This window comes from Setaria viridis, chromosome 7 (genome assembly GCF_005286985.2).
Source record: "Setaria viridis chromosome 7, Setaria_viridis_v4.0, whole genome shotgun sequence".
Classification (NCBI taxonomy): Eukaryota; Viridiplantae; Streptophyta; class Magnoliopsida; order Poales; family Poaceae; genus Setaria; species Setaria viridis.
Genome location: NC_048269.2, coordinates 23,896,377 through 23,922,903, shown reverse-complemented (window position 1 = coordinate 23,922,903; position 26,527 = coordinate 23,896,377). Strand labels below are relative to the sequence as shown.

General features: G+C 48.8%; 5 protein-coding genes across 8 annotated transcripts; 4 read left to right on the top strand and 1 right to left on the bottom strand.

Moving 5' to 3' along the window:
- Window positions 1–1,407: 1,407 nt before the first annotated feature.
- LOC117862516 (disease resistance protein RPS2) lies at window positions 1,408–5,639 on the top strand. The gene is made up of 2 exons (XM_034746009.2): window positions 1,408–2,243; window positions 3,257–5,639. Exons 1-2 carry the CDS (start codon window positions 1,620–1,622, stop codon window positions 5,396–5,398), a joined length of 2,766 nt encoding a protein of 921 aa, XP_034601900.1. The 5' UTR covers window positions 1,408–1,619; the 3' UTR covers window positions 5,399–5,639.
- Window positions 5,640–5,793: 154 nt separating this feature from the next.
- LOC117863553 (pentatricopeptide repeat-containing protein At3g09040, mitochondrial) lies at window positions 5,794–15,643 on the top strand. 3 transcript variants are annotated; one of them, XM_034747335.2, is made up of 3 exons: window positions 5,794–9,171; window positions 9,264–9,394; window positions 15,314–15,643. In XM_034747335.2, exon 1 carries the CDS (start codon window positions 6,009–6,011, stop codon window positions 9,069–9,071), a length of 3,063 nt encoding a protein of 1,020 aa, XP_034603226.1. In that variant the 5' UTR covers window positions 5,794–6,008; the 3' UTR covers window positions 9,072–9,171; window positions 9,264–9,394; window positions 15,314–15,643. The 3 variants fall into 3 exon arrangements, with proteins under 3 accessions (XP_034603226.1, XP_034603227.1, XP_034603225.1); XM_034747336.2 differs by lacking the exon at window positions 15,314–15,643 and adding an exon at window positions 11,891–12,297 and having other exon boundaries at window positions 9,270–9,394; XM_034747334.2 differs by lacking the exon at window positions 15,314–15,643 and adding an exon at window positions 11,891–12,297.
- LOC117863556 (uncharacterized) lies at window positions 11,575–14,218 on the bottom strand. Its single transcript, XM_034747338.2, has 6 exons — window positions 13,455–14,218; window positions 13,040–13,135; window positions 12,846–12,938; window positions 12,334–12,577; window positions 11,907–11,944; window positions 11,575–11,805 (listed from the first exon to the last, which is right to left on the bottom strand). Exons 1-6 carry the CDS (start codon window positions 14,004–14,006, stop codon window positions 11,704–11,706), a joined length of 1,125 nt encoding a protein of 374 aa, XP_034603229.1. The 5' UTR covers window positions 14,007–14,218; the 3' UTR covers window positions 11,575–11,703.
- Window positions 15,644–16,167: 524 nt separating the features above from the next.
- On the top strand, window positions 16,168–20,312 carry LOC117863555 (beta-glucosidase 18). Its single transcript, XM_034747337.2, has 11 exons — window positions 16,168–16,611; window positions 17,232–17,298; window positions 18,020–18,078; window positions 18,164–18,239; window positions 18,345–18,419; window positions 18,542–18,882; window positions 18,985–19,100; window positions 19,205–19,457; window positions 19,564–19,666; window positions 19,768–19,876; window positions 19,968–20,312. Exons 1-11 carry the CDS (start codon window positions 16,204–16,206, stop codon window positions 20,146–20,148), a joined length of 1,788 nt encoding a protein of 595 aa, XP_034603228.1. The 5' UTR covers window positions 16,168–16,203; the 3' UTR covers window positions 20,149–20,312.
- Window positions 20,313–22,606: 2,294 nt separating this feature from the next.
- On the top strand, window positions 22,607–25,691 carry LOC117865832 (beta-glucosidase 18). 2 transcript variants are annotated; one of them, XM_034750072.2, is made up of 11 exons: window positions 22,607–23,062; window positions 23,263–23,329; window positions 23,472–23,530; window positions 23,614–23,689; window positions 23,792–23,866; window positions 23,958–24,298; window positions 24,403–24,518; window positions 24,625–24,877; window positions 24,968–25,070; window positions 25,155–25,266; window positions 25,370–25,691. In XM_034750072.2, exons 1-11 carry the CDS (start codon window positions 22,922–22,924, stop codon window positions 25,551–25,553), a joined length of 1,527 nt encoding a protein of 508 aa, XP_034605963.1. In that variant the 5' UTR covers window positions 22,607–22,921; the 3' UTR covers window positions 25,554–25,691. The 2 variants fall into 2 exon arrangements, with proteins under 2 accessions (XP_034605963.1, XP_034605962.1); XM_034750071.2 differs by having other exon boundaries at window positions 22,608–23,062; window positions 23,466–23,530.
- Window positions 25,692–26,527: the final 836 nt, after the last annotated feature.

The window sequence follows — 26,527 nt, the reverse complement described above, 5'->3', positions numbered from 1 at the left end:
GCCGGGCTGGTATTGCGTGCCGACGAGGCGGTCCAGGCCCGGCCCGACGACCTTTTATCGGGTCGGGCCAGCCCGCTGGCACGACGGTGGTAGTGCCAGATACGGTGGCGGCGGAGGCCGGTGGGGTCACTGCCAGGCGCCTAGGCAGGGGTCCCCGCGGTTGCCTGCCTTGCCCCTGCGGCGGAGGCCGGCAGGGTTGCTGCCCGGCTGGGCTCCCCGTGGCCGCCTGCCCTGCCCCACGGCAGGGCCCCCCGGCGGAGGCCCGCGGCGCCCGGTGGCAGCGGTGGATGGGCTAAGGGGGAGGCATCGAGCGGCCGCGCAGCTCCTGTTGGCGGCGTTGGAGGGGCTGATGGGGAGCAGCTGGCAGGCGGCCACCGTCCACCGGCCGGCGCGGCTCCTGACTCCTAGTGATGGACTGGCGGCGGTGGAGGCTTGGAGGGGCTGAGGCCCGAGGCCAAGGGGGAGCGGCCGACGGGAAGGAGCCAGGAAAGAGGGGGGCAGCTGAGGGAGAGATGAATGACAGAATGAGGTAGAGGAGGGGCTGAGGGAGGGACGAATGAGATAGAGTATCGGGCTAGCATCAGGCTAGCCCATTTTTCGTGCCGGGCCCGTGCTAGCCCATCGTGCCGCACTTGCGGCCCAGGCCCGGCACTACAGTAGTGCCCGGGCTGACCCGGCACTGTTCACCTCGTGCTGGGCCCGTGCTCGTGCCGGGTTTTTTAGTGTCGGGCCTCAGGCCGCCCAGTGGGCCTGGCCCGTTTGGAAATCTTTGATTCGAGCCGAGACGGAGTTGGAATGGCTAAAGATGAGTACGTGGGCTAGCCAACCATTGGCTGACACCTGTCTGGACCGAGCCGGTCAACCTGCTCTCTCTCTCACTGCCAACCCGGATCCACACCTTGCCCCCGCTTGGCCGCTTGCCAAATGGCGAGGTCGTCGTCGTCTCCCTCAGCTGGCCCGGCGAAGTAACAGAACTCCAACTTTCCGAGACGAGTCGAATCTGCTGCCTCACGCCCTCACCGCAAAAGGATCCCATCTAGATGCACCGCCGGTGCCAGCTCATCAGCCGTTCCACGAACCTGCGGGGCGGAGAAGCCATGGCGGAACTTCCAAGCAAGTGCGCCCACTCGCCCGTGCGCAGGGAGGAACAACGCAAGGTGTTTGACGGTTTGCCTCTTCCCGATCATCTCCGCCATGTCGCCGTGGACAAGATCAGACACCACTATTCAAGGCCGGCGCGGCTACCGTTGCTTCTGCTTTCGGTCTTCTTCTGAAGAAACAACGAGGAAACCGGCTCGCCTGGAGTGCTCTGCTTCCTGCCTCCGGCTTGGGTTGGTGGATCATGTCCTAACCTGGGTTTCTCCTCCCAGTTGAAGACTTCTCACAGAGTCACAGCCCCATACCCGACTGGCAACATGCGCGTGGACATTTTCTCCCCAGCCCCGAACATGTGCCAATTACCATCGGGCTGAACCGTTTGCCGTGTTGGCCCATTCATTCCGGGCACCGCGTGGCGTCTCGCCTCCGCACTGCGTATTCCTATATAAGCTTCGAGTTCAAGAACTCTGCTTTTCTGCAGATTCCATGTTCGCCCGCTACACGCTCACCACCGCCCCACAATGGCTGAAGCGACCAGCTGCCTGGAGCCCCTGTACAAATGCCTGGAAAGCACAGGCATGCTCGAAGCGGCGACCCGGGAGGTGGCCGCGTTCCTTCGCGTCAAGGCCAACTGGAGCGACCTCGAGAAGGCCCGGGAGAGCCTGCAGGCCGTCAGGGCGACGGTCAGGGCAGGGGTCACCGTGGAGGAGGACAAGCTGAACGTCTGTGATCCTCAGGTGCAGCTGTGGCTCAAACGTGTCGACGAGCTGCAGCTGGACCTGGACACTCTCGGTGAGGACTACGGCAACTTGATGAAGTTCTCTTGCCTCGGCCAGTGCACTCAGCATGCTTCTCGCCGGGCATCAATTGGTAAGCATGTTGTCGAGGTGCTAGACGAGGTGAACAAGCTGAAAGAGGAAGGGAAGGGGTTCAAGAAATTCGGGTTCAAGCCCCCACCTGAGGTTGTTGACCTCTTACCCCAAATTGAGACTTTTGGGTTGGAGAGCATGCAGAAGCAGCTTCATGATCTGCTTGAGAAGGGAGAATCGAACATAATTGGTGTGTGGGGTCAAGGAGGCATTGGTAAGACAACTCTCCTCCGCGTCTTCAACAACGATCTTGAAAAGAAGGCGCGCAACTATCAGGTACTACCCTGCTTCCTCAAAATCGACTTTGTAATATATTTGATATGTAGAATGGCTACCATTAAACTGCAAAGGTCGGTTTCAGACTTTAGAAAATATTGTTGTTCTTGTACAGGCAAAATGAAAATTTTGACATGTCTCTCACATGTATAGTACAGATAATATGTAGTTCAAAAGTATTACTTCAAAATTGAAGATTTTGCATCTTCATAAGCAATTTTGGTGAAAGTAGTGTCATCGTGTACAGCATCAAATGTGTGCGATTCTTTTACCACATTGCTTAAGTTTCCTTGAAAAACTATTTTGAACAAGTACAATTTCAGAAAAAGAAAATATACATTGCTGTCTTATTCTTCAGATATTGTAACTGTTTTTAGATGCGCATTCATGATTCATCATGTATGTATACATGACCATTTTGCTAATTCCTCAACAAACTTACATAAAAGCTAAATATGTTGCTAAGCATTCACCGCCACTGAGAATAAATTAATTGAGTATGAATTAGTATGATGGATCTGACTAGAATTTTAGCAACTTGGGGCCTGGTGTTATGCACTAACTTCAGTAATGAGCCTGTGAGTTATTATCCTACCCTGCTAGTTTGGAACTCAGATGGAATTCATAGTGCCGCAATCTGGATCAAACTAGCGTAGTATCTGATGGTCTCTTTTCAAATGTATGGATATATCTGGTCTCAAAAGTTTAGGTGATCATAGATTGAACACAATATAATGTGTTCTTTGCTACAGTGTAATGGCTGATTGAAAATTTTTGCTTAATTGTTATTGCTGTCCTCGTCCACAAGACATTGAAAAAATGCTGCACTTGTAACTTGCTGGGACTTGGGAATTGTATTAGTACGTTTTGGATCTTTGGGTACTGAATTTCGTATGTATTTATCTGGTTCTGCTACTGTATCAGCATTTATGGGGTTGCACTCCAGTTACATTATAGACTTATCTTTGGACTGCAACTAATAGCGATATTTTTCCTTAAATCAACTATTCCAGGTTGTTATCTTTATTGAAGTGTCCAATTCAGAGACACTGAACACAGTGGAGATACAGCAGACAATCTCTGAAAGGCTTAATTTGCCATGGAATGAATCAGATACTGTTGAGAAACGGGCCAAATTCTTGATAAAGGCACTGGCCAGGAAAAGATTTGTAGTGTTGCTTGATGATGTAAGGAAGAAATTCCGGCTGGAGGATGTCGGTATACCAAATCCAGATACCAATAGACAAAGCAAGCTGATCCTAACATCGCGTTACCAAGATGTATGCTTCCAGATGGGTGCACAGAGGAGCCTGATTAAGATGCAGGTTTTGGATGGGGATTCTGCTTGGAAACTATTCTTGAGCAAACTGAGCACTGAAGCTTGTGAGGCAGTCAGTTCCAACAGTGTTGTTAGGGAGCATGCGGAAGCAATATTCCAAAGTTGTGGAGGTCTACCGCTTGCACTCAATGTCATTGGGACCGCCATGGCAGGTTTGGAAGGACCAAAGGACTGGATTTCAGTTGCGGATGCTATTAAGGCCAATATGGACAACTTTCCTGTTGTGGATGACATGTTCTCTCAGCTGAAATACAGCTATGACAGTCTCACACCGACCCAACAGCAGTGCTTTCTGTACTCCACTCTTTTCCCAGAGTATGGATCTATCAGCAAGGAACAACTGGTTGACTATTGGATGGCTGAAGGTTTGTTACTCAACGATTCTGAAAAGGGTTATCAGATAATTCGCAGTCTTATTTCAGCATGCTTGTTGCAGACCAGTAGTTCAACGTCGTCAAAGGTAAAAATGCACCATGTAATCAGGCATCTGGGGCTTTGGTTGGCTAGCAAGACAGATCAAAAGTTTATAGTTCAAGCAGGGATGGCTTTGGATAGTGCTCCATCAGCACAAAAGTGGAAAGAAGCTACAAGGATCTCCATCATGTCCAATGACATCAAAGAACTTTCTTTCTCACCAAAATGCAGAAGCCTCACCACATTGTTGATCCAGAATAACCCAAATCTGAACAAGCTGAGTTGGGGATTTTTCAAATTTATGCCCTCCTTGAAAGTGCTAGATCTTTCTCACACTGCAATAACGTCACTTCCAGAATGTGAAACATTGGTTGCTTTGGAGCATCTCAACTTGTCACATACACTCATCACAAGATTACCTGAGCGGCTGTGGTTATTGAAAGAGTTGAGGCATCTGGATCTGAGTGTGACTGTTGCACTCGAAGATACCTTGAACAATTGCTCCAAGTTACTCAAGCTTCGAGTGCTTAATCTCTTTCGCAGTCACTACGGGATTCATGATGTCGACGACCTGAATCTGGATTCCCTGAAAGCACTAATGTTCCTTGGAATCACTATTTATGCAGAGGACGTGTTGAAGAAACTGAACAAGACTAGTCCTTTGGCAAAGTCAACATATCGCCTGAACCTGAAGTACTGCAGAGAAATGCAGTCGATCAAAATCTCCGATCTCAACCATTTAGTGCACCTTGAGGAGCTGTATGTCGAATCGTGCTATGATCTGAACACACTGGTTGCCGACGCTGAGCTGACGTCTTCAGGCCTGGAGCACCTAACCCTCTCAGTTCTTCCTTCATTGGAGAACGTCATTGTTGCACCAATGCCCCACCATTTTCAGCACATCCGCAAACTGGTCCTTTCGATGTGCCACAAATTGAAGGACATCACATGGGTCCAAAAACTTGAAATGCTCGAGAGGCTTGTCATAACCCATTGTGATGGGATGCTGAAGATTGTCGAAGACGATAACAGTGAGGAGGCAGAGGCGCTGCCAGATCATCCTTCTCGAGAACAGGAAGACGGCACCGATGAGTGGAACAGTGACGGCCAAAGCGTGTGCAAGAGTGATTCAACCGATGGCAAAACACGTAATGGCTTCCCTAAACTGAGATTAATCGTACTGACCGATGTCAAGAAGCTGCGGAGTATTTGCAAGCCGAGAGATTTTCCCAGCCTCGAGACCATCCGGGTGGAGGATTGCCCGAATCTGAGGAGCATCCCGCTGAGCAGCAGGTATAATTGTGGAAAACTGAAGCAGGTGTGCGGTTCAGTTGAGTGGTGGGAGAAACTAGAGTGGGAGGACGAGGAGGGCGTGGAGAGCAAGCTCTTCATTCCAATCTGACAGTTGCCATGTTTCCAACAGCTCTTGATCATTATTTGCAATGGCAGGAGGCTTCGTTCTGCATTGGCAGTTTGGCACGACCAGAGTGTTCGGAATATGTATATGCGATGAGATGATGTTCAATTCATACAAGTAGGCTGTACATGTACATCGTTGAGTTTATAAACCTGTACATAATATGATTCAGTCGCTGCTGTAAAAGTTGCAATTGTTTACTTATCTGAAAAAGGTTCTCTTTTTCTTTGCCGTGTCATCACTTGATACACACGACCTGATTGATGCTCACCAAACGAAGATGAATTCAGCAAACATTTGCTGTTTATCGGTCGGCAACTGGCAGCCGGCACTCGGCAGGCGCGCAAATTCACCTGCCGGACTGCCGGAGAGGTAGCACGCCACGAGCCCACGCCGCGTCGCCGCCCGCCCGTCCCCGTGCGTGTTCCGCATCGCAACGCACCGGGACCGCGCGGCTCGTCCGGCAGCCACCGCCCGCACCCGCCCGCCAAAATACGCAGACCGCTCGCATTGCTCTCCACACCACAGCCGACGCCGCGCGCGCGGAAGCCCGACAAAACTCAGGGGCATATGCGGCGGCCGCGGCCGTGCGCACATGCGTTCCGCTTCGGCAGCGCTCCTCCGCGCCGCGCCTAGGCCGAGACCCGAGCGTCCACCTCCCCTCCGCTCCTCCCCGGCCAACGCGGGCGACCCCGACCCCGCGGCCTACTACGCCAGCCTCCTCGCGGCCCTCGCCCGAGAGTGCCACGCCCGCCACCCGTTCGACGCAAGTCCTCACCCGGCGCGGGCATGCGGGGTCCTGCACGCGCGGCTCCTGCGCCTCGGCCTGCCGCTCCGGGGCCGCCTCGGCGACGCGCTTGTCGACCTCTACTGCAAGTCCGACCGCGCGGGCCACGCCTGGCGCGCGCTGGGCCGCTGCCTCGGGGCGCGACCTTCGGGCGCGGCGGCGAGCTCGGTGCTGTCCTGCCACGCGCGCTCGGGGTCCCCACATGACGTCCTCGACGCGTTCCGCGCCATCAGGTGCTCCATCGGCACTTGCCCCGACCAATTCGGCCTCGCGGTGGTTCTATCCGCGTGCTCCCGACTGGGCGTTCTCGGCCATGGCAGGCAGGTGCACTGCGACTTGCTCAAGTGCGGGTTCTGCTCCAGCGCCTTCTGCGAGGCGGCGCTGGTGGACATGTACGCCAAATGCGGCCAGGTCGCCGATGCTCGGAGGGCGTTCGACGGGATCGCTTGCCCAGACACGATTTGCTGGACGAGCATGATCGCAGGGTACCATCGGGTCGGACGCTACCAGCAGGCGCTGGCTCTGTTTTCTAGGATGGCAAAGATGGGCTCTGCCCCGGACCAGGTAACGTGCGTCACCATCATTTCCACTCTTGCGAGCATGGGCAGACTGGAGGACGCAAGGACTTTGCTGAAGAAGGTGCATATGCCAAGTACGGTTTCTTGGAATGCTGTCATCTCCAGTTACACGCAAGGTGGACTGGTTAGTGAAGTGTTTGGCCTGTATAAGGATATGAGGAGACGGGGATTGAGGCCAACTCGGTCCACTTTCGCGAGCGTGCTAAGCGCAGCAGCCAACATAGCAGCGTTTGATGAAGGCCAGCAGGTACATGCAGCGGCAGTAAGGCATGGTTTGGATGCAAATGTTTTTGTGGGCAGTTCTCTGATCAACCTGTATGTGAAACATGGCTGCATCTCTGATGCAAAGAAGGTGTTTGACTTCTCCACTGAAAAGAACATTGTCATGTGGAATGCGATGCTTTATGGGTTTGTTCAAAATGAGCTGCAAGAAGAGACCATCCAAATGTTTCAGTATATGAGGAAAGCTGGCCTTGAGGTTGATGATTTTACATTTGTGAGTGTCCTTGGCGCGTGCATTAACTTGGATTCCCTTGACTTAGGAAGGCAGGTACACTGTATGACAATCAAGAACTGCATGGATGCAGACTTATTTGTGTCTAATGCAACGCTAGATATGTACTCAAAACTTGGAGCAATTGATGTTGCAAAAGCACTGTTCAGTCTCATGCCAGACAAGGATAGTGTATCCTGGAATGCTCTTATTGTTGGACTTGCACATAATGAAGAGGAGGAAGAAGCAGTCTGTACGCTCAAAAGGATGAAGCACTATGGCATAGCACCAGATGAGGTGTCTTTTGCTACAGCAATTAATGCATGTTCCAATATTCAGGCTACGGAGACTGGAAAACAGATTCATTGCGCATCCATCAAGTATAATGTCTGCTCAAATCATGCTGTTGGCAGCTCTCTGATTGACTTGTATTCGAAGCACGGAGATATAGAATCATCTAGAAAGGTTTTGTCGCAGGTAGATGCAAGCAGCATAGTCCCAAGAAATGCGTTTATTACAGGTCTTGTGCAGAACAATAGAGAAGATGAAGCTATAGAGTTGTTTCAACAAGTGCTAAAAGATGGTTTCAAGCCTTCTAGCTTTACATTTGCAAGCATTCTTTCTGGGTGCGCTGGCCTTATCAGTTCAGTTATTGGCAAACAAGTCCATTGTTACACACTGAAATCTGGTCTTTTGAGTCAGGATGCTTCCCTTGGCATCTCTCTCGTTGGAATATATTTGAAGTGCAAATTGCTTGAGGATGCAAACAAACTCTTAAAGGAGGTGCCAGATGGCAAAAACCTGGTTGGGTGGACAGCTATCATTTCAGGATATGCTCAAAATGGTTACAGTGATCAATCTTTGGTGATGTTTTGGAGAATGCGCAGTTGTGATGTTCGTTCAGATGAGGCCACATTCGCAAGTGTTCTGAAAGCTTGCTCTGAGATAGCAGCTCTCGCAGATGGAAAAGAGATACATGGCCTCATCATAAAGTCTGGATTTGTTTCTTATGAAACCGCAGCCAGTGCCCTCATAGACATGTATGCCAAGTGTGGGGACGTAATATCTTCTTTTGAAATCTTCAAGGGATTGAAAAACAAGCAAGACATAATGCCATGGAACTCCATGATTGTTGGTTTTGCAAAAAATGGTTATGCTAACGAGGCACTTCTTCTCTTCCAGAAGATGCAAGAGTCACAGCTAAAGCCTGATGAAGTTACATTCCTTGGTGTTTTAATTGCTTGTAGCCATGCTGGTTTAATTTCTGAAGGCCGGAATTTCTTTGATTCTATGAGCCAAGCTTATGGGCTAACACCCAGAGTAGATCATTATGCATGTTTCATTGATCTACTTGGACGTGGTGGTCATCTTGAAGAGGCTCAAGAAGTTATTGACCATTTACCCTTCAGAGCTGATGGTGTGATCTGGGCTACATATCTTGCAGCATGTCGAATGCACAAGGATGAAGAGGGAGGGAAAGTTGCAGCAAAGAAACTTGTTGAGTTGGAACCACGAAGCTCATCCACATATGTGTTCCTTTCAAGCATGCATGCTGCATCTGGTAACTGGGTTGAAGCTAAGGTAGCCAGAGAAGCAATGCGAGAAAAAGGAGTGGCAAAATTTCCAGGATGTAGTTGGATCACTGTGGGAAACAAAACAAGCTTATTTGTTGTACAGGACACACATCACCCGGAATCTCTGAGCATCTATGAAATGCTTGGCAATCTTACTGGAGTGTTGAATAGAGATGACAGAATTGATGAATATGATCAGCTTAGTTTGTCTGGAATGCTTGCTTGAGGGATGATGACCCTTTTTTAACTTATACCCTGCTAAAGGAGTGAGGACCTTTATTGGTATTTTGGATCACCGTGGATAGAGTATATGCTTGGTTGTATAGGTGAGGAATCTGGTACATCGCATAGTATTTGTAATACATTTGCTCATATAATTTGGGGATTAATTCTGATCAGTTGATTTGCTTTTTTTTAGCATCAGACACAGAAATGGCATGTGAAGTGCATCAGAAACAGATATTGCATACTCCATGGGATATGTAAATGGCCCAAGACTCCAAGTCTCTGTAGCAGAATCAAGAACAGCAGTCTGCTACTTCTTACCTGGTGAGTATTTTCTTATCTCCATTTGTTAAAAAATGGTACTGTCGTTGACTCGGTTATTTTTTGTTTCTCCTTTTGAGTTGTTCACGTGTTATCCAATCTTTGAATATTATTGGCACCTATTGGGGTTGGACCACTTCACACCCCAAACTATAAAACCGGGTATTTAACCCCCTCGTCTTTGCAAAACCATTCACTTAGTCCCTTTTCTGGTTTTGCATAGCGGTTTTAACCACTGGCGTCCTGAGCTGGACAAAAACGCTGAGGTGGACTACTGACGTGTGGGACCCACTTTGTAAGTGGGCAGCTCTTCTGTCTTCTCCCGTCTTCTTCTCCCCCCCTCTCGCATGGGCCATGGCAGCTCTCCTCAGCCTGCCTGTGCTATGCCCCGACGCCCGGACCTTGCGCATTCGCCTCGGCTAGTAGTGATTCCCTGTGCATCCGTCTCCACCGCTCGCCATGGACGGCAGCGGCCTCAGGCGGGCGTAGATGGCGTTTGGGCCGGCAAATCGCCCCTGCGCCACGAGCCCACGAGGGAGGCAAAGGCCGCGTTCAACCCCCGTGTAGCACCTGCTAGTGCTAGCTTCAGCATGGCAACGCTGCTGGGTGTGATGGTGGTCTGACGAGGCTCCGCAGCGCAACAGCAATGACCCGCCACCCGCGTCGTGCGCTGCTTGCTCTGCATCCCATTTGCTTGGTGGGGAGGAATTCAAATAGAGATGGAGGCACCGACTGATTTGAGCAAGGAGAGAGAGATTGCCAACTCAAGAAGCTAGGGGAAGATGGAGCTGCTTCTGGTGGTTGTCTCGTGCTTGCTCTGTTCGAACAAGGAGGGAGCGGAAAATGAGATAGCATGCAGCCCCTCCGGTCGGCATGGAGCCACAAGCCACTGCAGTCCTTCCTCTTCCCTGCCGCGCAGGTGCTCCCGGCCATCCTCACCTTCTGCCATGATGAGCTCCTCCGCACGAGGGTTAGCTCGACGCTGCCACGCTGCTCGACAAAATGCCGCTCCCGCCGGGGTTCCGCCTCGACGCCCGTGCCTACATCACCACGTGCCGTTTAAGCTTGCTCGCTGCCGCAAATTTGGCCGCAGAAGCGCCCGACCTGGCGAATTCGCAGGCCACTCGTGCTCCTTTCCTCCTTCCCCGCGGGCCACGCTCGACCTTGCAGTCCCGCCCACCCTTTTGCGCGTCGTGCGGAAGAGGAGAAAGTAGGGGAAAGAAAGAAAACTAGTATTTACAAGTGGGACCCACCGTCAGGTATTCCACATCACCAACACAGTCCATGTCAGCGTGCCTGCGTGGCAAAACCACCCTCCAAAACCAGGTGAGGGGGTTTAAGTAAATGGTTTTTGCAAAGTTTAGGGGATTAAATAGCTGGTTTTATTGTTTGGGGGGGTGAAGTAGTCCAGTTGGAATTTGGGGGGTTATGTAGACTTTTTCCAATATTATTTGGTCGCGAAGTATCTATTCAAGCGAACTGTTTGACAAGCATAGATTAAACAATTGTACTTGATTCATTTTACCACATTGCCTAATAATATAGTCAAATACTGTGCAGTTTTATCAAAAGACCTGTGAAAAACATGTTGAGTCTGTCTATTACTCTGTTTCAGTGATACCATTAGTAAGATCCCATGTCAAGGAAATTACCCTCTTTTCCCAGTGGGTGCTTGATTGCTGACTGGAAACTATTTTTTCATGCACTTGTGCTAAAGCAATGAGTTGTTTGTACTTTGTATAAAGAACTTAACTACAGTTAATCATTTCTTCAGAAATACCAGATCTTACACATTCCTTCCATGATATAAACTTATTATTTACTTTGTTCTCTAAAAAGATATGTTGATTTTTAGGATTTATGCTAGCAGTTCAATTTATGGTAGTAACAGAAATTATGTTTAAAGCACTATCCCAATGTAAACTGCATAGGTGGTTTATTGCATTCTGCAAAATTGAAGTAGATGGTAGAAATCCAAGTAGGAAAGAGCACCAACATAGGTTTAGAGAACATCACATACTTCTGTGAAGAGATTATGACAAGTGAAAGATTAACATACATGTTAATTTTAGAAGCCTTATTTGAGAAAATAATTTCCTTCTTTGTTAATATGTTTCCTTCTATTGTACAAGAAACAGTATGGAGTATTTCGCAACCTTGCTATGATCCTGCTTTCTGTAGGATGACAGGCACTCAAACTGGCCATGTGAATGTGTTATTCAATCACGATGATAAAAGTGAATAGTTTGGTAGTATCTACATGCACGACTATGTTGTTCACAAACAAGGCAGAATGTTGTTATATGTCTTGCTTAACTTGCCACTACTTTCTTCCCATCACAAACATCGCATAAGATGGAACCGAGGCCTTCACAGTATGGGCACTTTGTACCTTCACCAACCCACTCCAAAAACTGCATTTTAGGAAACGTTAATTTTGAATGCGTTTAGATACGGGAGTTAATTTAATTGATATGATGGTGCGATGCATTTATGCAGAAGGAATCTAGCATACCTGTGGTTCAATGTTCGGCTCTCCTGTTCCATCACATTCTGCAGAAAAAAAAAAAGATCAATAGTCACAGAATGGGAGATAGAGTGCTGCAGGTCATTTTTCAGTACATTACAGAAGGTTAACAAAACTCAGGGGAAGAATGGACATCAGACTGACTGACTTAGTACATCAGACATCAAATAGGGCTTTAGAGAACAGTAGAGTGAGGTAGGCCTGGAAAAGGTTCTACTGTAATCTTGCTATAATTTCAAACAGAATAACAGCCGCTTGGCAATTATAAGTGTCTTGGCGGATTGTATCATGGTTTTAGGGTTCCAGAAGTTATCAGCTTCATATATAATAGTATGTTTTTCCAGACCATTAATATGAAAGGTGAATTTGCACTTGTACATATCAGTGGAAGCATTAGGTTTTAGGGTTTTAGTACCTAAGCACATGAGGCGGCCTTCGCCTCTACAGGAGATGCATGTCTTGGTTGATGCAGCAGTACCGGTGCTGACTGGTTTCTTATTCGATGTCAGCCTGGATGGGTCTTCCCACCTGTTTTCACCGAGAAGAAATACTCTGTGTTCCGAAACCCCTACCCCTGAAACACCATTTTCTGCAACCACAGTCTGTCGAACCTCCGCGATTCCTGTTACAGCAGGAACAGCTGCTCCGTTTGTGCCATCCTGCAAGAAAATCGAATCTCAGCAGCTGTGCAGTGGGCACTACTGAAAATACTGCAGAAGGTAAGCGGAGAGTTCTATGGTTCTGAAAATATTTACTTCCCTGTGATTCGCGGTGTACTTGTATTGTATATCACGAATTTTTAGGATGGAGTTAGTTTTTGAGGCACATAAGTCAGGTAGACATGCATAAGTTAAAATTAAAATCAGAAATGCTGTGACATTGGTCAGCAGAACTTGGCAAAGTATATATGCATGCAGCTAAACTCACTTTAGTCGTCCCATCCTCCCCAGTCTTGCCTGAGAATAGCCTCTCAAGTAGCTCCGACGTCATCACTCCGTCCTCTGAACTCCCTACCGTTGCCTGAAAGGAACGTGTATGTTATTGACTCATCAGGTTACATATGGAAATTACATGTTCCAATTCAGTAGTGAAGTGACGGTGAAGCTTGAAGCAGTACCGACCTGCCACGTCTTGACAGCTCGGTCGGTGCCAGATGAGAAGCTGGAGTACTCCATGTCTTCCTCGCCCGAGTAAAAACCCAGCTTCTGCAGAGCTTCCTGCATGAGGCAAAATGCATTTAGTTTTGCACCGACGAGTGCCGATCAATCTTCTTCTATGCAATTGCAGGATTGCTGTATCGGCCATTCATGAGAAGTTTCTGACAATCTAGAGCTGCTGATTCGCTTGCAACCGCTGCAAATCGTACAGAAAAATCTGGCAGCTTAGAGCATTGCCCCAGGCAGAGGCATTGCCAAACAGCGATGGGCCGGGGTGTGTCGGCTCAGCTCACGCACCCACCGTCCACCGAGGCACACACGTCAATACGTCATGCAACACGAATCCTAGCCAGAACGAGAGGCCCGCGACGACGCTCACCTGCATCGCGCGCACGTCCTCGCCCTCGGCCCCCGCCCTCAGCGTCCTCCTGCTCTTGCCGGCGCCGGCGCCGCTCCCTGCTGACTCGGCCTTGGCCGCCGCCTTCTTCTCCTCCTCGACCACCACCACCTCCTTCCTCACCTCGACGACTTCGACCTCCTCCACGAGCGCCGGCCTGGGCTGCGGCGCGGGCACCGCGGCCGGGGGCGCGGGCGAGACCACGGCGTCGACGGCGGCCGCGAGGTGGGGGTGAGTCCCCTCGAGCGCGCGGAGGCGGAGCCGCAGCGCCGCGACCTCGGCGAGCAGGGCCTCGCGCTCGGCGCGCCAGCGCGACTCCTCGCGCAGCCACCGCTGCTCCTCCCGCTGCCATCGCTGCTCCTCGCGGAGCCACCGCGCCTCCTCGCGCTCCTCCCAGGACGACGACGAGCCGGTGGCGCGGGGCGGGAGGATGGCGGCGGCGCGGCGCGGGCAGGGACGGAGGCGCGGGCGGTGGAAGGACGAGACGAACGGGAAGGTGGTGGCCGTTGCCGCGCCTGCGGCGGCGGCGATCATGGTTCGGGACCAGGCGGCGGGTCGCGGTGGGTAAGCGAGCTGCGACTGCGAGCGACGAAGTGGCGGGGCGTGTGGAGATTAGCTGTGTGGATATTTCTCGGCCGCGGCAGTTGATATCTGCCGCCGGCGCCACTGCAAGTCTGCTGCAACTCTGCAGACGACTGCGCGCGCCGGGCTATGAACGGCCCGAATCGAATCGAGCTTGTGCTGATCAGATGGTCCAGTTTGGGCCTTGCACAGCCTCGTGCATGTCTGGGAGACTGGGCCGACTCACAGCAAATCAACCGAAATCGAACAAATCAGACCAGAAGAAATTGGGACATGTGCACCTTTTTTTTGGGGGGTTTTGAGATGGACATGTGCACGTTTTGGAGAGACGAGAGAGGAGGAAAAACGTGTCCATTCTTGACGTGTCACGTGTTGATCTTAAGACCAAATGACCATGGGTATTCGTGTACAAGGGTGTTACGACACGATGGCGATTCCTTGCTCACGCGTCTCAGTTGCCACGCTGGGTCCATAACATTAACATCATCCTCAAATATCCTTGAACACAAGCAACCAATAAGCGAAACAGCGAACCCGCCGGGGTGAAGAGAGACAGGTCGAGACTCGATCCGAGATCCCCGTAGGGCGTGCTTTCCTGCGGATAAAAACACACGGACACGTCCGAGACTGCAGAGCGTGGTTTATCTTGGGAAAAAGACGAAGCTTTCTTGATTGATGTGGAGAGGCAATCCGATCCGATCCCTGTGGTCTGTGGATCGGCACCGTCCTGGGCTCGCCAGCGCCGCGGCTCGTCGTCGTCGTCGTCGAGACGCGCACGCTTCCTCCTGTGCGCCGCGCGGATGGTAACAGGCTGACAGCTATCTCCTCCTCCCGTCAAAACTTTGGTTCTCGCCGGGCAAAGAAAGAAAAGGACCCCCGTCAGCGTCGTATCCGATCCGCGAAGGCAACGTCACTCCGAGATTTGGCCCCCCAAAAGTACCGCAGTGACTGCCGCTTTCACCCACTGACAGCAAGGCTAATAATACAGCCGGCCGGTGGTCGTAAGTATCTTTGCAGCATATCTCTCAGTCCACCCATATACTAGTGAGCTCTTCAATATTAATACAAGGTCTACTTATCTCGGTCACAAAGTTTCTTGATTCTTGTGTCTAAGCGGGCTGTGAGTTTACAGCTTCTTCTCTCTCCTCTCCTCTCTTCTCCACCTCATGCTTCTCCTCTCCTTTTCTTCCTCCTCCATCTCAGCATTCGGTCTACTTGCAATCTGCTATTATACTTCTCTGACCGATGATTCTGTGCAGCCTGAGGTGACGCAGGGGGTGGCCGTAGGGACACGACGCGACGCGAGGGAGCTCGCGGTGGGAGAGCAAGGTGGAATTTCTTGCTGATGAAGCGATCGATACGGTGATCGATAGAGCCGGAGGAAATGTACTGTGGTAATAATTAAATTGTTGAGCGGAGAATCTGTACCCCTAGCTAGAGGACGAAGAAGAAAGGAACAGAGAGAAAGCTGCGTTTGCTAATTCGCTTGTTAAAGTTCGCTGCCTCTGCCTGCAATACTTCTCGACGCAGGGAAACTCTTGGCGCCTACGTACGAGAAGGCCGGTATTGTGTGGCTGTCTAGAACGGGACAGGATCAGAGCGTTTGACTTAGTTTAATTTCATCTCGTGATTACTCTCGCTACGGTTTGGTCTAGAGACCATGCACGTACATACATCGTAATGTCAACTAATGATCTTTCTTCAGCCATTGCGATGGTGGACCGTCCTGCACCATGCATCCTCGTAGCATCGAGAATACAATGCTCATGCAGATCTCTAGTCTGACCTGAGCAGATACTTGCCGGATGAAAACCGACAACGTAGTTTCACAGAATTCTTTGGAGTTAGCAGTTTGATGTGCATTACCGGGGCGGTTGCGTTGCGTGGTGAAGCGAACTGGGTGGATGGACGGACGGATGCATGGATAATTTCCACGGCACAGGTAGGATGTCCAAGGATTGTTTATCCGGCCGGTCGATATGCACGATCCATCCATCGTGTGCTGATGAGGTCACTACCAGAAAATGGCGATTTCCTGAGAGCCGAGAGCAGTCACGAAAGTCCAGTCCTACTGTCCCGATTCGCCTTTTCCACCCCACACCCCACACCGTTGTTCACGCACGCCCGCGTCGGCTTCGAACTTTTTTCCATGGATCCCAACAACAGCAACCAGCACGCTGTTGCACCACGCCCTCAGACCACCTCACCCTATATACATCCACCACCGAAAAGCGGATGGAAACAGTCGAGGGGGTCACACGAGAACGCCCGCCCCGCCGGCCCCGTGTCCCTAACCTTTTCTGTTCCGGTGGTCGATCGCCCAACGTTGTACACTTCACAGCAGCCGAAGCCCAAAAGGAGCAAGTTCCTAGGCATCAATTCCATCCTCCCCTGCTGGACGGCACCAACGACGATGGCGGCGGGCAGGGCATGGCGGCCGGTGCTCGGCGGCGCTTGGCTCCTGCTGCTGCTGCTGCTGCTCCCGTCGGCTTCCGCCGTCCGCCGGAGCGACTTCCCGGCGTCGTTCCTCTTCGGCACCGCCACTTCCTCGTACCAGGTGATTTGATCGAGCTCGGTCTACTCATCTTAATTTCCCTAGCAGTTCTCGGCGCTAGTTTAGTTTGCCTCCATCGCCTTTTTGCCGCACATCACGCGCGCGCTTGGTTTTGGCCTGCCGTTCGGTGGAGTATGCGTACGTGCGGCTGGCCTTGCTTGAACTTGAACGTACGGTCTTTGTCAGTCATTCAGATGAGAAATAAGTGGAGAACACATGCGTGATTGATAGATGATTAGATAGTTCATTGGTGTAGCATCGCATTCGCGTCGTCCTGTCTAGAGTAAATGATGAGTTGATGACGCGACTAAACAAACCATGTCTTTCCAGGCCCGGGGCATATGTACCTCTGTCTTGGGCTTTTTATTTGGGCTCCACCTGATTCCAGGCCCGTGTACTACTTGTGCTGCCTGCCCCAGAATTTTGTTGCAGCTCAAACTGGGATGAAAAGAAATGCTCGCTCTAGATTTCTTTCTTTATTTCTTTCTTTCTTTTTTCTGGTGTTTTTGTGTGCTTGAGAATTGGTGAAACACTACTGACATAATAAGTACTAAGCTGAAGTGATATACAATGGATTCATGAAACCATTATATAGCCTTATTTCTTTTCTTTTTTACCTCTAGATCGAAGGTGCATACCTCGAGGGCAACAAAAGTTTAAGCAATTGGGATGTGTTCACCCACCAACCAGGTAATTCCTCAACTATAGTTTTTCTTCTGATGATGATGAGCAGAACTGCCTCCAGTTTGTTAATCTGCTGAACTGTAGAAGAAAGTTTGTTAGGGCCTGTTTGTTTTCCTCCTACGTTATATAAGCTGAATTATAGTCAAGAGTATTAGGATAAAAGATCATCATAGGACCACATATAATCTGAAATAAGCTGCCCAAGCTTATTTTACATTATTTGTAGTCCCAAGGTAATCTTTTATCATAGTACCCATAACCCGTAATTCAGTTTATATAATCTAGGTGGATTATAATCTCAACCAAATAAGACCTTAGACGATGTTGCTATACAGAAGTAGCATGATATGAAGCAGCAGCTTAGATTATCACATAGAACATGAACATGTTCTTTATGCCGGTTCAAAATAATAGGTGTGATAGAATATTCCTGTCAGTTATAAACTGCTCCGGGCCTCAAATGATTTAGCTGGAACTGGAAGTGAACCGGCATGAATATTCGTATCACCCGGTTCTCCAAAGTGACAATCATATCCTCCGGATATCTGGCATTTAACTACCATCGGTTGAACAAATAACGCGATTTATTAACCTACAGTAATTGTCTGTTCTGTAGTGTGCCCCCTTGTTCTGTCATACCTCTTGTTTTGTCATAGATTGCAAGCATACATACCTATTCTGTCTTGAATTTTGCAAACCACATATCTCAAGTAGCCCAATGTTTTAGGGAGAATCAAAGATAGAAGCACCGGGGACATCGCGGATGATCACTACCATCGTTTCGAGGTGTGAATGCTACTTGCCCACGGAGAACTGAATTTTTTTTCCGCACGTGTTAAACTGCACCGATAATCCTGCTGCTTTTTGACAGGACGATGTTGAGCTGATGCACTCGCTCGGCACAAACGCCTACAGGTTCTCTATATCATGGGCCAGGATTCTTCCAAGTGAGCTCTATGCTTCAAAACTCCATTCTTTCTCAATCGATGGAACCTTTGTCAGCTCTTCTGAAGAATCTGAACCTGAATAAAATTTCCATTCGCCATGAACAGGAGGGAGATTCGGCAAAGTGAACCTAGCAGGCATCGCGTTCTACGACGAACTCATCGATTCACTCCTGCACAAAGGTATATCGCCCAGCCTACCTTTGCTACTTGGATCCTGACAACTGACATCATCCTGTCTGTCTCCTCTGAATTTCTTCCGAACAGAGTTGAGAGTTCTGAACTTTTTTTCTTTGCTGGAGCAGGGATAGAACCATTCGTGACGCTGACCCACTACGACATCCCGCAAGAGCTGGAGGACAGGTACGGGTCGTGGCTCAGCGACGAGATCCAGCGAGACTTCGGCTACTTCGCCGACGTGTGCTTCGCGGCGTTCGGCGACCGCGTCAAGTACTGGGCCACCTTCAACGAGCCCAACGTGGCTGTCCGCAAGGGCTACATGCTCGGCACGTACCCGCCGGCCCGGTGCTCACCGCCGTACGGCTCCTGCGCCCGCGGCGACTCCGGCGCCGAGCCCTACCTCGCCACCCACAACGTCGTCCTGTCCCACGCCACCGCCGTCGAGATTTACAAGAGAAAATACCAGGTAACTTACTGATTGACAGCCATGAGCCTGACGTGCGGAGCATCAGACAATGCAGTAGTGCTCGTTCAGTCTTTCACACCCTGCTTTGGTTGAAATCTGCAGAGCGAGCAGAAGGGCTTGATCGGCATCGTCATGTCCACCACCTGGTTCAAGCCGATGACGGACGCACCAGTGGACCGGCTGGCGACTGAACGGGCGCTGGCCTTCGACGTCCCATGGTAACGAATCATCTGAAGTTCTGAACTGACAGAGGAACAAACGTGCGTGCATGTGGATTTGATCTTAATTTACAGAGTTCTTTTTTAAAAAAAACTTGCTGCAGGTTTCTTGATCCAATAGTCTACGGCGACTACCCACCGGAGATGCGGCAGATCCTGGGCTCCAGGCTGCCGGCCTTCTCGCCGGAGGAGAGAAGGAAGCTGGGTTACAAGCTGGACTTCATCGGCGTCAACCACTACACCACCCTGTACGCCAGGGACTGCATGTTTTCACCAGGCTGCCCACTGGGGCAGGAGACCCAGCACGCGCTGGCGGCCGTCACCGGAGAGAGGAACGGGCTCCCCGTCGGACCTCCAGTGAGTTTTTGACATGGACCGGAGCTGAAACATACTGCTAGCTAACTCGTACGTGCTTGAATCCATTCTTCAGTGCTCAATTTGATCTCATGTGCCCTCTGTGCAGACAGCGATGCCGACGTTCTACGTTGTCCCTGAAGGGATAGAGAAGATTGTCACCTACATCATGAAGAGATACAACAATCTGCCCATGTTCATCACCGAAAATGGTACGTCTATTAGAGTACTGGTTCAAATTGAAATGCTGTTCATGTTCCGTTTCCTTCACGTTCAGGGTTGTGACAATTATATTACTCGAAAATTTCAACAGGTTACGCACAAGGCGGAGATGGCTATGCCCATGTCGAAGACTGGCTTGACGACCAGGGCAGGATAGAGTACCTTGATGGTTACCTCACAAAACTTGCCAAAGTTATCAGGTCAGTTGCATTTCAAATTTCACAACTTTGTTCAATTACATGAGCGAACTGTGTTCCCAGCTAACATGGATTTGAGCCAAATTGTTCCTAGGGATGGAGCTGATGTCCGTGGCTACTTCGTCTGGTCTCTCATCGACAATTTCGAATGGCTCTATGGGTACACTCTCCGGTTTGGACTTCACTACGTTGACTACCAAACGCAGGAAAGAAAGCCCAAGTCGTCCGCGCTGTGGTACCAACGGTTCCTCCAAAGTCTGCTTGAAGCTCAGTAGAGGAATATATTGCCTTATTTCTAAAATCTTGAAAAGTGTGTGACCGGACATCCTGGTAGTAGCTCTTCATCAATTTATGAAAACGAAGAGCTTGATCTTGTATAAACTGATTAATCATGAATAGAATAAAATGTCCCGACTGTCAACAGTCGGCATATTTCGTACAGGAAAGAAAAAGGATAGATTCACGTCCAGTGGGCGCCAGTTACAAACTTGCAAGTTTGGGCTGGGAGGGATCGTTGTTTCTTAAAAGAAAAGGTACCATTTACACACTCCAACTATCATAAAAATCCGATTACCAACCTTCAACTACAAACTAGACACTGTGAGCCATCCAACTGTTGAAATCAAACGAATTTGATCATTTGGATGCTTTCAAACGCGGTTTTCTACTTTCTAGAAATTTAAAAGATTCTAGTTTAATCTATAAAGTTTTAAAATGATTTATTTTTAGATCACAAGAATACGAAACCAATACTAATTCTTTTTTTAAAAAAAAGCAACATATATGTTGGCGTTCTATTTGGAGTTATTTGGATATAGTTTGGTCCTCTTCTTAGATTTTTATTTGCTCTATTTAAATGGAAACAAATAAGATTCAAATAACACCAAATAGAGCACCAACAGACGGATACAATTTTAGCAAAAAAATTGGTACCGGTTTCATTTTTATATTTTAAAATAAATTATTTAGGATTTATTTTTTTAATTTTCAGAAAATAGAAACCACCTTCAAAACCACTGAAGGACTAAATTTGTCCGATTTTAATTTGTAGGTTGAAAATCAGACTATCATGCTTGTTGGAGGGATTAAATTAAACTTTTCTTTGTTTTAATTGTTACATAGAGGGTCATGTGAGATGGCTCGAAAAACCCATCTTATACGGTTTTCCTAGCCAATTGTGTGGAAGAAAAAAAACAGGAAACCATAATTAGTTTAGTTTGAAAGATAGCTAACCACATGTTCCATCATTTAATTTTTATGTAGAAACATGAGTCACAAAAAGAATTTAGACCTGAAAATCACCTCCATGCTTCTAATAATGCTTTGCGTGTGGTTCCAAGAATTCAAGATTTTCATGATCCGACTTGGTATACTTATTTTGTGAATTTGTGTAAATGGCATCATAAAATTGCAGAAAAAACCTAACCTAAACATCAACACATATGAGGACCACCTCTTATGTGGGCGTTGGTGATTACAACTCCACCAAACAAGATTCAAATTGCGGTGCCCGCTTTTTATACACGAGCGCTTTCGACGGCATCAGCAATGGCAAGAACTCTCAAAGAGAGTGAGGAGTTCAAACTTAGGGATTACTGTAGCAAAGATGAGAGTACGGTTGTACGAGGAGTTCAAACTTAGGGATTAGAAAGTGACATGTCTTTGCTCTCTTTTACCCGAAAAAAAGATAAGAGCATTATGTGTGTTTGGAAGAATAATCGAAAGATATAGAACCTCCTTGCTGGGGCCGGTATGTACATGGCACGAGGTATGTATTTACAATAGTGCCACGAGGACAAGGGAGCATTTACAGGCCCACCTGAGAAGGGTGGCTCCGGACACGAAGGGATTTTTACCATGGTCCTAATGGCACATTATCTACTTGGTGATGTCATCCTATCCTACCCATTATTGATGAGATGTGGCATTGGGGCACATGTTGTGAACAACCGACATTGTTCATGTATGGTCATTGGAGGACTTCCGAGACCAAAGATTATAGAGCGGTGCTCAATTCTCAAGTAGGTGGAAGATCCCACCGCTACCCAAAGACTGGAAATAAAGGGGCACCCACCCGAACGACAATGCCCTCCATCTCCTCAGCCTCAAGAGCCTCTTGGCATTGGATGCCAAGGTGAGGGGCCAGGGGAAGTATTCCCCAACACATGGACACATGGTTATATGAGTGTGATGTGCATGTATAGTGGCGTGTGCACATGGACGTGTCTCTTTCTGATTGAAGAATAATAAACATGCACGGACAATGTGCTTTATTTCTAAGGTGGATAGGTAATTTATTCCAATCATTTTCGATTGGCACAACATGATTAAGCTATACTTCCAACTTCCAACGTTTTGTATGACGTTGTTATATCAAAGATGGGATCACTAGAAGCACAATAAATTGATGCCTAAAAAACTCCTTACAATGTGTTGTAACATATTATTATTTCCTATATTGTTCTCAAGACAATTAACTATGCTATGTATTTGTGTCTATGCGAGTGGACACAAAACGTGATGAACACGGTTTCCTAGTCAAGCACAAGCTATATTTGTAAAAAATAAAGCATTCCTCTCTCTTCTTTTAGCTATGTGCTACTATGCGACCTCATTTAACATGCATGCCTTTCACATCGGTCCCAAGCATCTGCAAATTAGTGAGCCTGGGTGATGATTGCTGCCGGGAGCTTGTTGGACGTGTGGTCCAGGATACTCTTTAGTCACTGGGCAACGTGGCTTCTGCTTGCTTGGGTGCCAGAAAAGTTTTAGCTGCATCGAGTGCGGAAAGGCCAAATACGATGCCTACATTTTGTCCCTTCTAAACAAAGCATCAAATTTTTCATTGGAAAAAAAAGGCATCAGATTGCCACACGTTGTGGAATGTGGATGCTCTGAACTGATGCAGGAGGAAGAAGCACATCCAGAGGCCAAGGCAGGAGGAAGAAGCACATCCAGAGGCCAAGGCCATCGAGTGGTTCGTGGACGAGAAGAGCACGGGGTTCTCTACTTCTCTTATCATTTTGGTGTGCCTTTCACCTGAGACACATGGCAGGCAAGGCATGGCGGCAGTTGGTCGCCGTTGCTTCGCTCCTGTCAGTCCTGTGGCTTCTCCCATGGGCTTCGGCGATCCACCGGAGCGACTTCCCGGTGTCTTTCCTCTTCGGCACTGCCACTTCCTCGTACCAGGTGAGCCCGGCCGCCCTACCTCTCTTTTCCTAGACCCCTTGGATGCTTGGCAGGCCTGTCTGCAAGTGGTAATTGCAGCTGTGCCATATTGAGCTTTTAGTTTTGTTCAGTGACTCGGATTGGATGGCAAATCGCATTTGCGTGCTTCTTTTTTCTGCAACCATGCTGAATTCCTGATATGACCTCCTTTTTCGCTCTAGATCGAAGGCGCGTACCTTGAGGGCAACAAAAGTTTAAGCAACTGGGATGTGTTCACTCATGCACCAGGTAGATAAATTTTTTCAAGTGAGAGCAGAACTACTCAATCACTCTATTAAGCTGAACTGCGTTTGTTACACGATCGGCCTTCATATAGAAGTAGTAAAACTAACGACGCATGGTTGATGAAGTGGTAATATGTTAGTTTCAGGAAGAATCAAAGATGGAAGCGCCGGGGATATCGCGGATGATCACTACCACCGTTACGATGTGCGCCATATTACACTAAGACAGCGTACTGAGAATTGTTTTTTCGCGTAAACCTCAACTGCCCCAACCTTGTTTCTTGACAGGAAGATGTTGAGCTCATGAATTCTCTGGGCGTAAACGCCTACAGGTTCTCGATATCATGGGCCAGAGTTCTTCCAGGTGAGTCCTAAAGCACTAATAAAAGCCTCAGTCCTTCTCAACTGCTGAAAAATATGTCAGCTCGTCTTAACGCAAACAAAATGTTTCATCTGCCGAGGACAGAAGGGAGGTTCGGCAGGGTCAACCCATTAGGCATCGAGTTCTACAACAAGCTCATCGATTCACTCCTGCTCAAAGGCACGGCCTGTAACTGAATTTTTTTCGTTATACAAGTTCCTCAGCTCCCTGTCAGTACTTACCGATTCAGAACAATTCTTTGCTGGAGCAGGAATAGAGCCGTTCGTCACGCTGAACCACTACGACATCCCGCAAGAGCTCGAGGACAGGTACGGCGCGTGGCTCAGCGCGGAGATCCAGCGCGACTTCGGCCACTTCGCCGATGTGTGCTTCGCGGCTTTCGGCGACCGCGTCAAGTACTGGACCACCTTCAACGAGCCCAACGTCGCCGTGCTGGCGGGGTACATGCTCGGCACCTACCCGCCGGCGCGGTGCTCGCCGCCGTTCGGCTCCTGCGCCGGCGGCGACTCCGACGCCGAGCCCTACGTCGCCACCCACAACGTCGTCCTGTCCCACGCCACCGCCGTCGAGATTTACAAGAGGAAGTACCAGGTAGCCAAAAAAAACTAACTGATCGCCACACTAACCGAGGACAGACAAGACGATCGTGCTCGTGAGTCGTGATACACACTCAGTTTTTTGGTTGAGATTTGCAGAGCAAGCAGAAGGGCTTGATCGGCATCGTGATGTACACCACCTGGTACGAGCCGCTGACGGACACGCCGGAGGACCGGCTGGCGGCTGAACGGGCACTGGCCTTCTCGGTTCCATGGTAAGAGATCATCTGAACTGACAACCGAACTAATTAAACGTGCATATGGATGCGACCTTAATTTTCAGAGGTTTTCTCGCTTGCTTCAAGTTTTTGCTCGATGCAGGTTTGTTGATCCAATAGTCTACGGCGACTACCCGCCGGAGATGCGGCAGGTCCTGGGCTCCCGGCTGCCGACTTTCTCGCCGGAGGAGAGAAGGAAGCTGGGTTACAAGCTGGACTTCATCGGGATAAACCACTACACGACCCTGTACGCCAGGGACTGCATGTTCTCGTCAGGCTGCCCGTTGGGGCAGGGGACCCAGCATGCGCTAGCGGCCGTCACCGGAGAAAGGAACGGAGTCCCCATCGGACCACCGGTACGGTGACATGGACGTGAACCAACTCAGGTCGCGCTTCAATTATTGCACGCTTTTGATCCCATCGTGCCTGCCCACTTGTATGTGCAGACAGGGAGGCCGATGTTCTACGTCGTGCCTGACGGCATCGAGAAGATGGTCACCTACATCATGAGGAGATACAACAATCTGCCAATGTTCGTCACCGAAAATGGTAGGGAAAATGCCATCTGATGTTCATGTTTCGTTTCCCTCACGGTTCAGAGTTGTGACACAGTTGCTCAAAAAAATCATACAGGCTATCCAGATGGTGGAGAAGCTGGTCATAACCATGCCAAAGATTTGCTTCACGACCAGGGTAGGATACAGTACCTTGATGGCTACCTCACCAAAGTTGCCAAAGCTATAAGGTCAGTTAGACTGTCAATGAGGATGCTATGGATCATTTTTCCAAATTACATGGACTCGGAATTGTTTGCGATCAACACACTTATTTGAGTTTTAACTTGCTAGGGACGGAGCTGATGTTCGTGGCTACTTCGTCTGGTCTCTCATGGACAATTTCGAATGGCTCTATGGATACACCCTCCGGTACGGACTGTACTACGTTGACTACCAAACACTGGAAAGAAAGCCCAAGTCATCCGCGCTGTGGTACAAACGGTTCCTCCAAAGTTTTCAACGTGAAGCTCAATAGAGGGAGGGAGCCTTGTTTAAATCTTGAGAAAGTGTGCGACGGCTGGACATGCTGGCTCTTCGATTTATGAAAAGAAGAGCATGATCTTTGTGTAGATTAATTATTCCTGAATAAAATGCCACCACAGTTGCCAAATAATTATTGTCACCTCCCGAGAACAAAAGTATACTCCATTTCCCTCTAATCTTCAGATAGTTGATGTTTCAGAGAAACCGAAAGAGTCGTCCAAAACACTATATTTTGATTTAAAAATAATAGTACTGAATACATTCAAAATATAGCAATGCGTAATATTTCAAAACTATTATTAAAGACAAATCTAGCCATACCACTTTCAAAAGTTAATTCAAAATAATCAAAGAGATATTAATGGTGGAAATAGTATTGACAACATTATCCAAAAAAAGGAGAATGCAGGGAGATATATATATCACTGCTGCAACAACTCACATGGTAGGTGGCTGGGTCGAGAAGTCCGACGTACGTACAGTTGTTGTTATCACTATAATTCTGTTCAAACGGGGCACATGGATGATCATAAATCGGATTTCGTGGCATATCTAAGGGAAGTATATCTATATTGTCTAATAGACGGTCTCGTACATTGACACATAATCTTGAGACAATTTAATAAACAACCGCTGTATAATGGGTTGTCTTTTTAAGTTGTCTCGTAGTAATTCTATTTCCTTAATTTGTACACATAAAAATAGAAATACTATAAGTTGCATAGCAACCATAACTCGTACAATGGTGGAGTAGTCGTCTCATACTCCTAAAATTATGCTTATAAAGCGGTTGTTTCACGAAACAACGATCTCATTCTCTCTCCTCCACATTAGCAATAATCCTATGTGGCACTGCATGAGACGACCTATAAGACTGCTGAAGTGTAGCAATGTACTTACTCTAAGCTCACGTAACTGCTTTTGACTCCTAACACAACGATTCGCTCGTGTTAAGTGTTCACCCAC

Excerpts from the sequence above, each read along its gene's own strand:
- LOC117862516 (XM_034746009.2), top strand. The coding sequence starts at position 1,620 with ATGGCTGAAGCGACCAGCTGCCTGGAGCCCCTGTACAAATGCCTGGAA. Across the intron at positions 2,244-3,256 it reads AGAAGGCGCGCAACTATCAG|GTTGTTATCTTTATTGAAGT; the intron begins GTACTACCCTGC and ends CAACTATTCCAG.
- LOC117863553 (XM_034747335.2), top strand. The coding sequence starts at position 6,009 with ATGCGTTCCGCTTCGGCAGCGCTCCTCCGCGCCGCGCCTAGGCCGAGA.
- LOC117863556 (XM_034747338.2), bottom strand. The coding sequence starts at position 14,006 with ATGATCGCCGCCGCCGCAGGCGCGGCAACGGCCACCACCTTCCCGTTC. Across the intron at positions 12,939-13,039 it reads GAGCTGTCAAGACGTGGCAG|GCAACGGTAGGGAGTTCAGA; the intron begins GTCGGTACTGCT and ends CGTTCCTTTCAG. Across the intron at positions 12,578-12,845 it reads GGGAGGATGGGACGACTAAA|GATGGCACAAACGGAGCAGC; the intron begins GTGAGTTTAGCT and ends ATTTTCTTGCAG.
- LOC117863555 (XM_034747337.2), top strand. The coding sequence starts at position 16,204 with ATGGATCCCAACAACAGCAACCAGCACGCTGTTGCACCACGCCCTCAG. Across the intron at positions 17,299-18,019 it reads TGTGTTCACCCACCAACCAG|GGAGAATCAAAGATAGAAGC; the intron begins GTAATTCCTCAA and ends CCAATGTTTTAG. Across the intron at positions 18,420-18,541 it reads CGATTCACTCCTGCACAAAG|GGATAGAACCATTCGTGACG; the intron begins GTATATCGCCCA and ends TTGCTGGAGCAG.
- LOC117865832 (XM_034750071.2), top strand. The coding sequence starts at position 22,922 with ATGGCAGGCAAGGCATGGCGGCAGTTGGTCGCCGTTGCTTCGCTCCTG. Across the intron at positions 23,531-23,613 it reads ATCACTACCACCGTTACGAT|GAAGATGTTGAGCTCATGAA; the intron begins GTGCGCCATATT and ends GTTTCTTGACAG. Across the intron at positions 24,299-24,402 it reads TTTACAAGAGGAAGTACCAG|AGCAAGCAGAAGGGCTTGAT; the intron begins GTAGCCAAAAAA and ends TGAGATTTGCAG.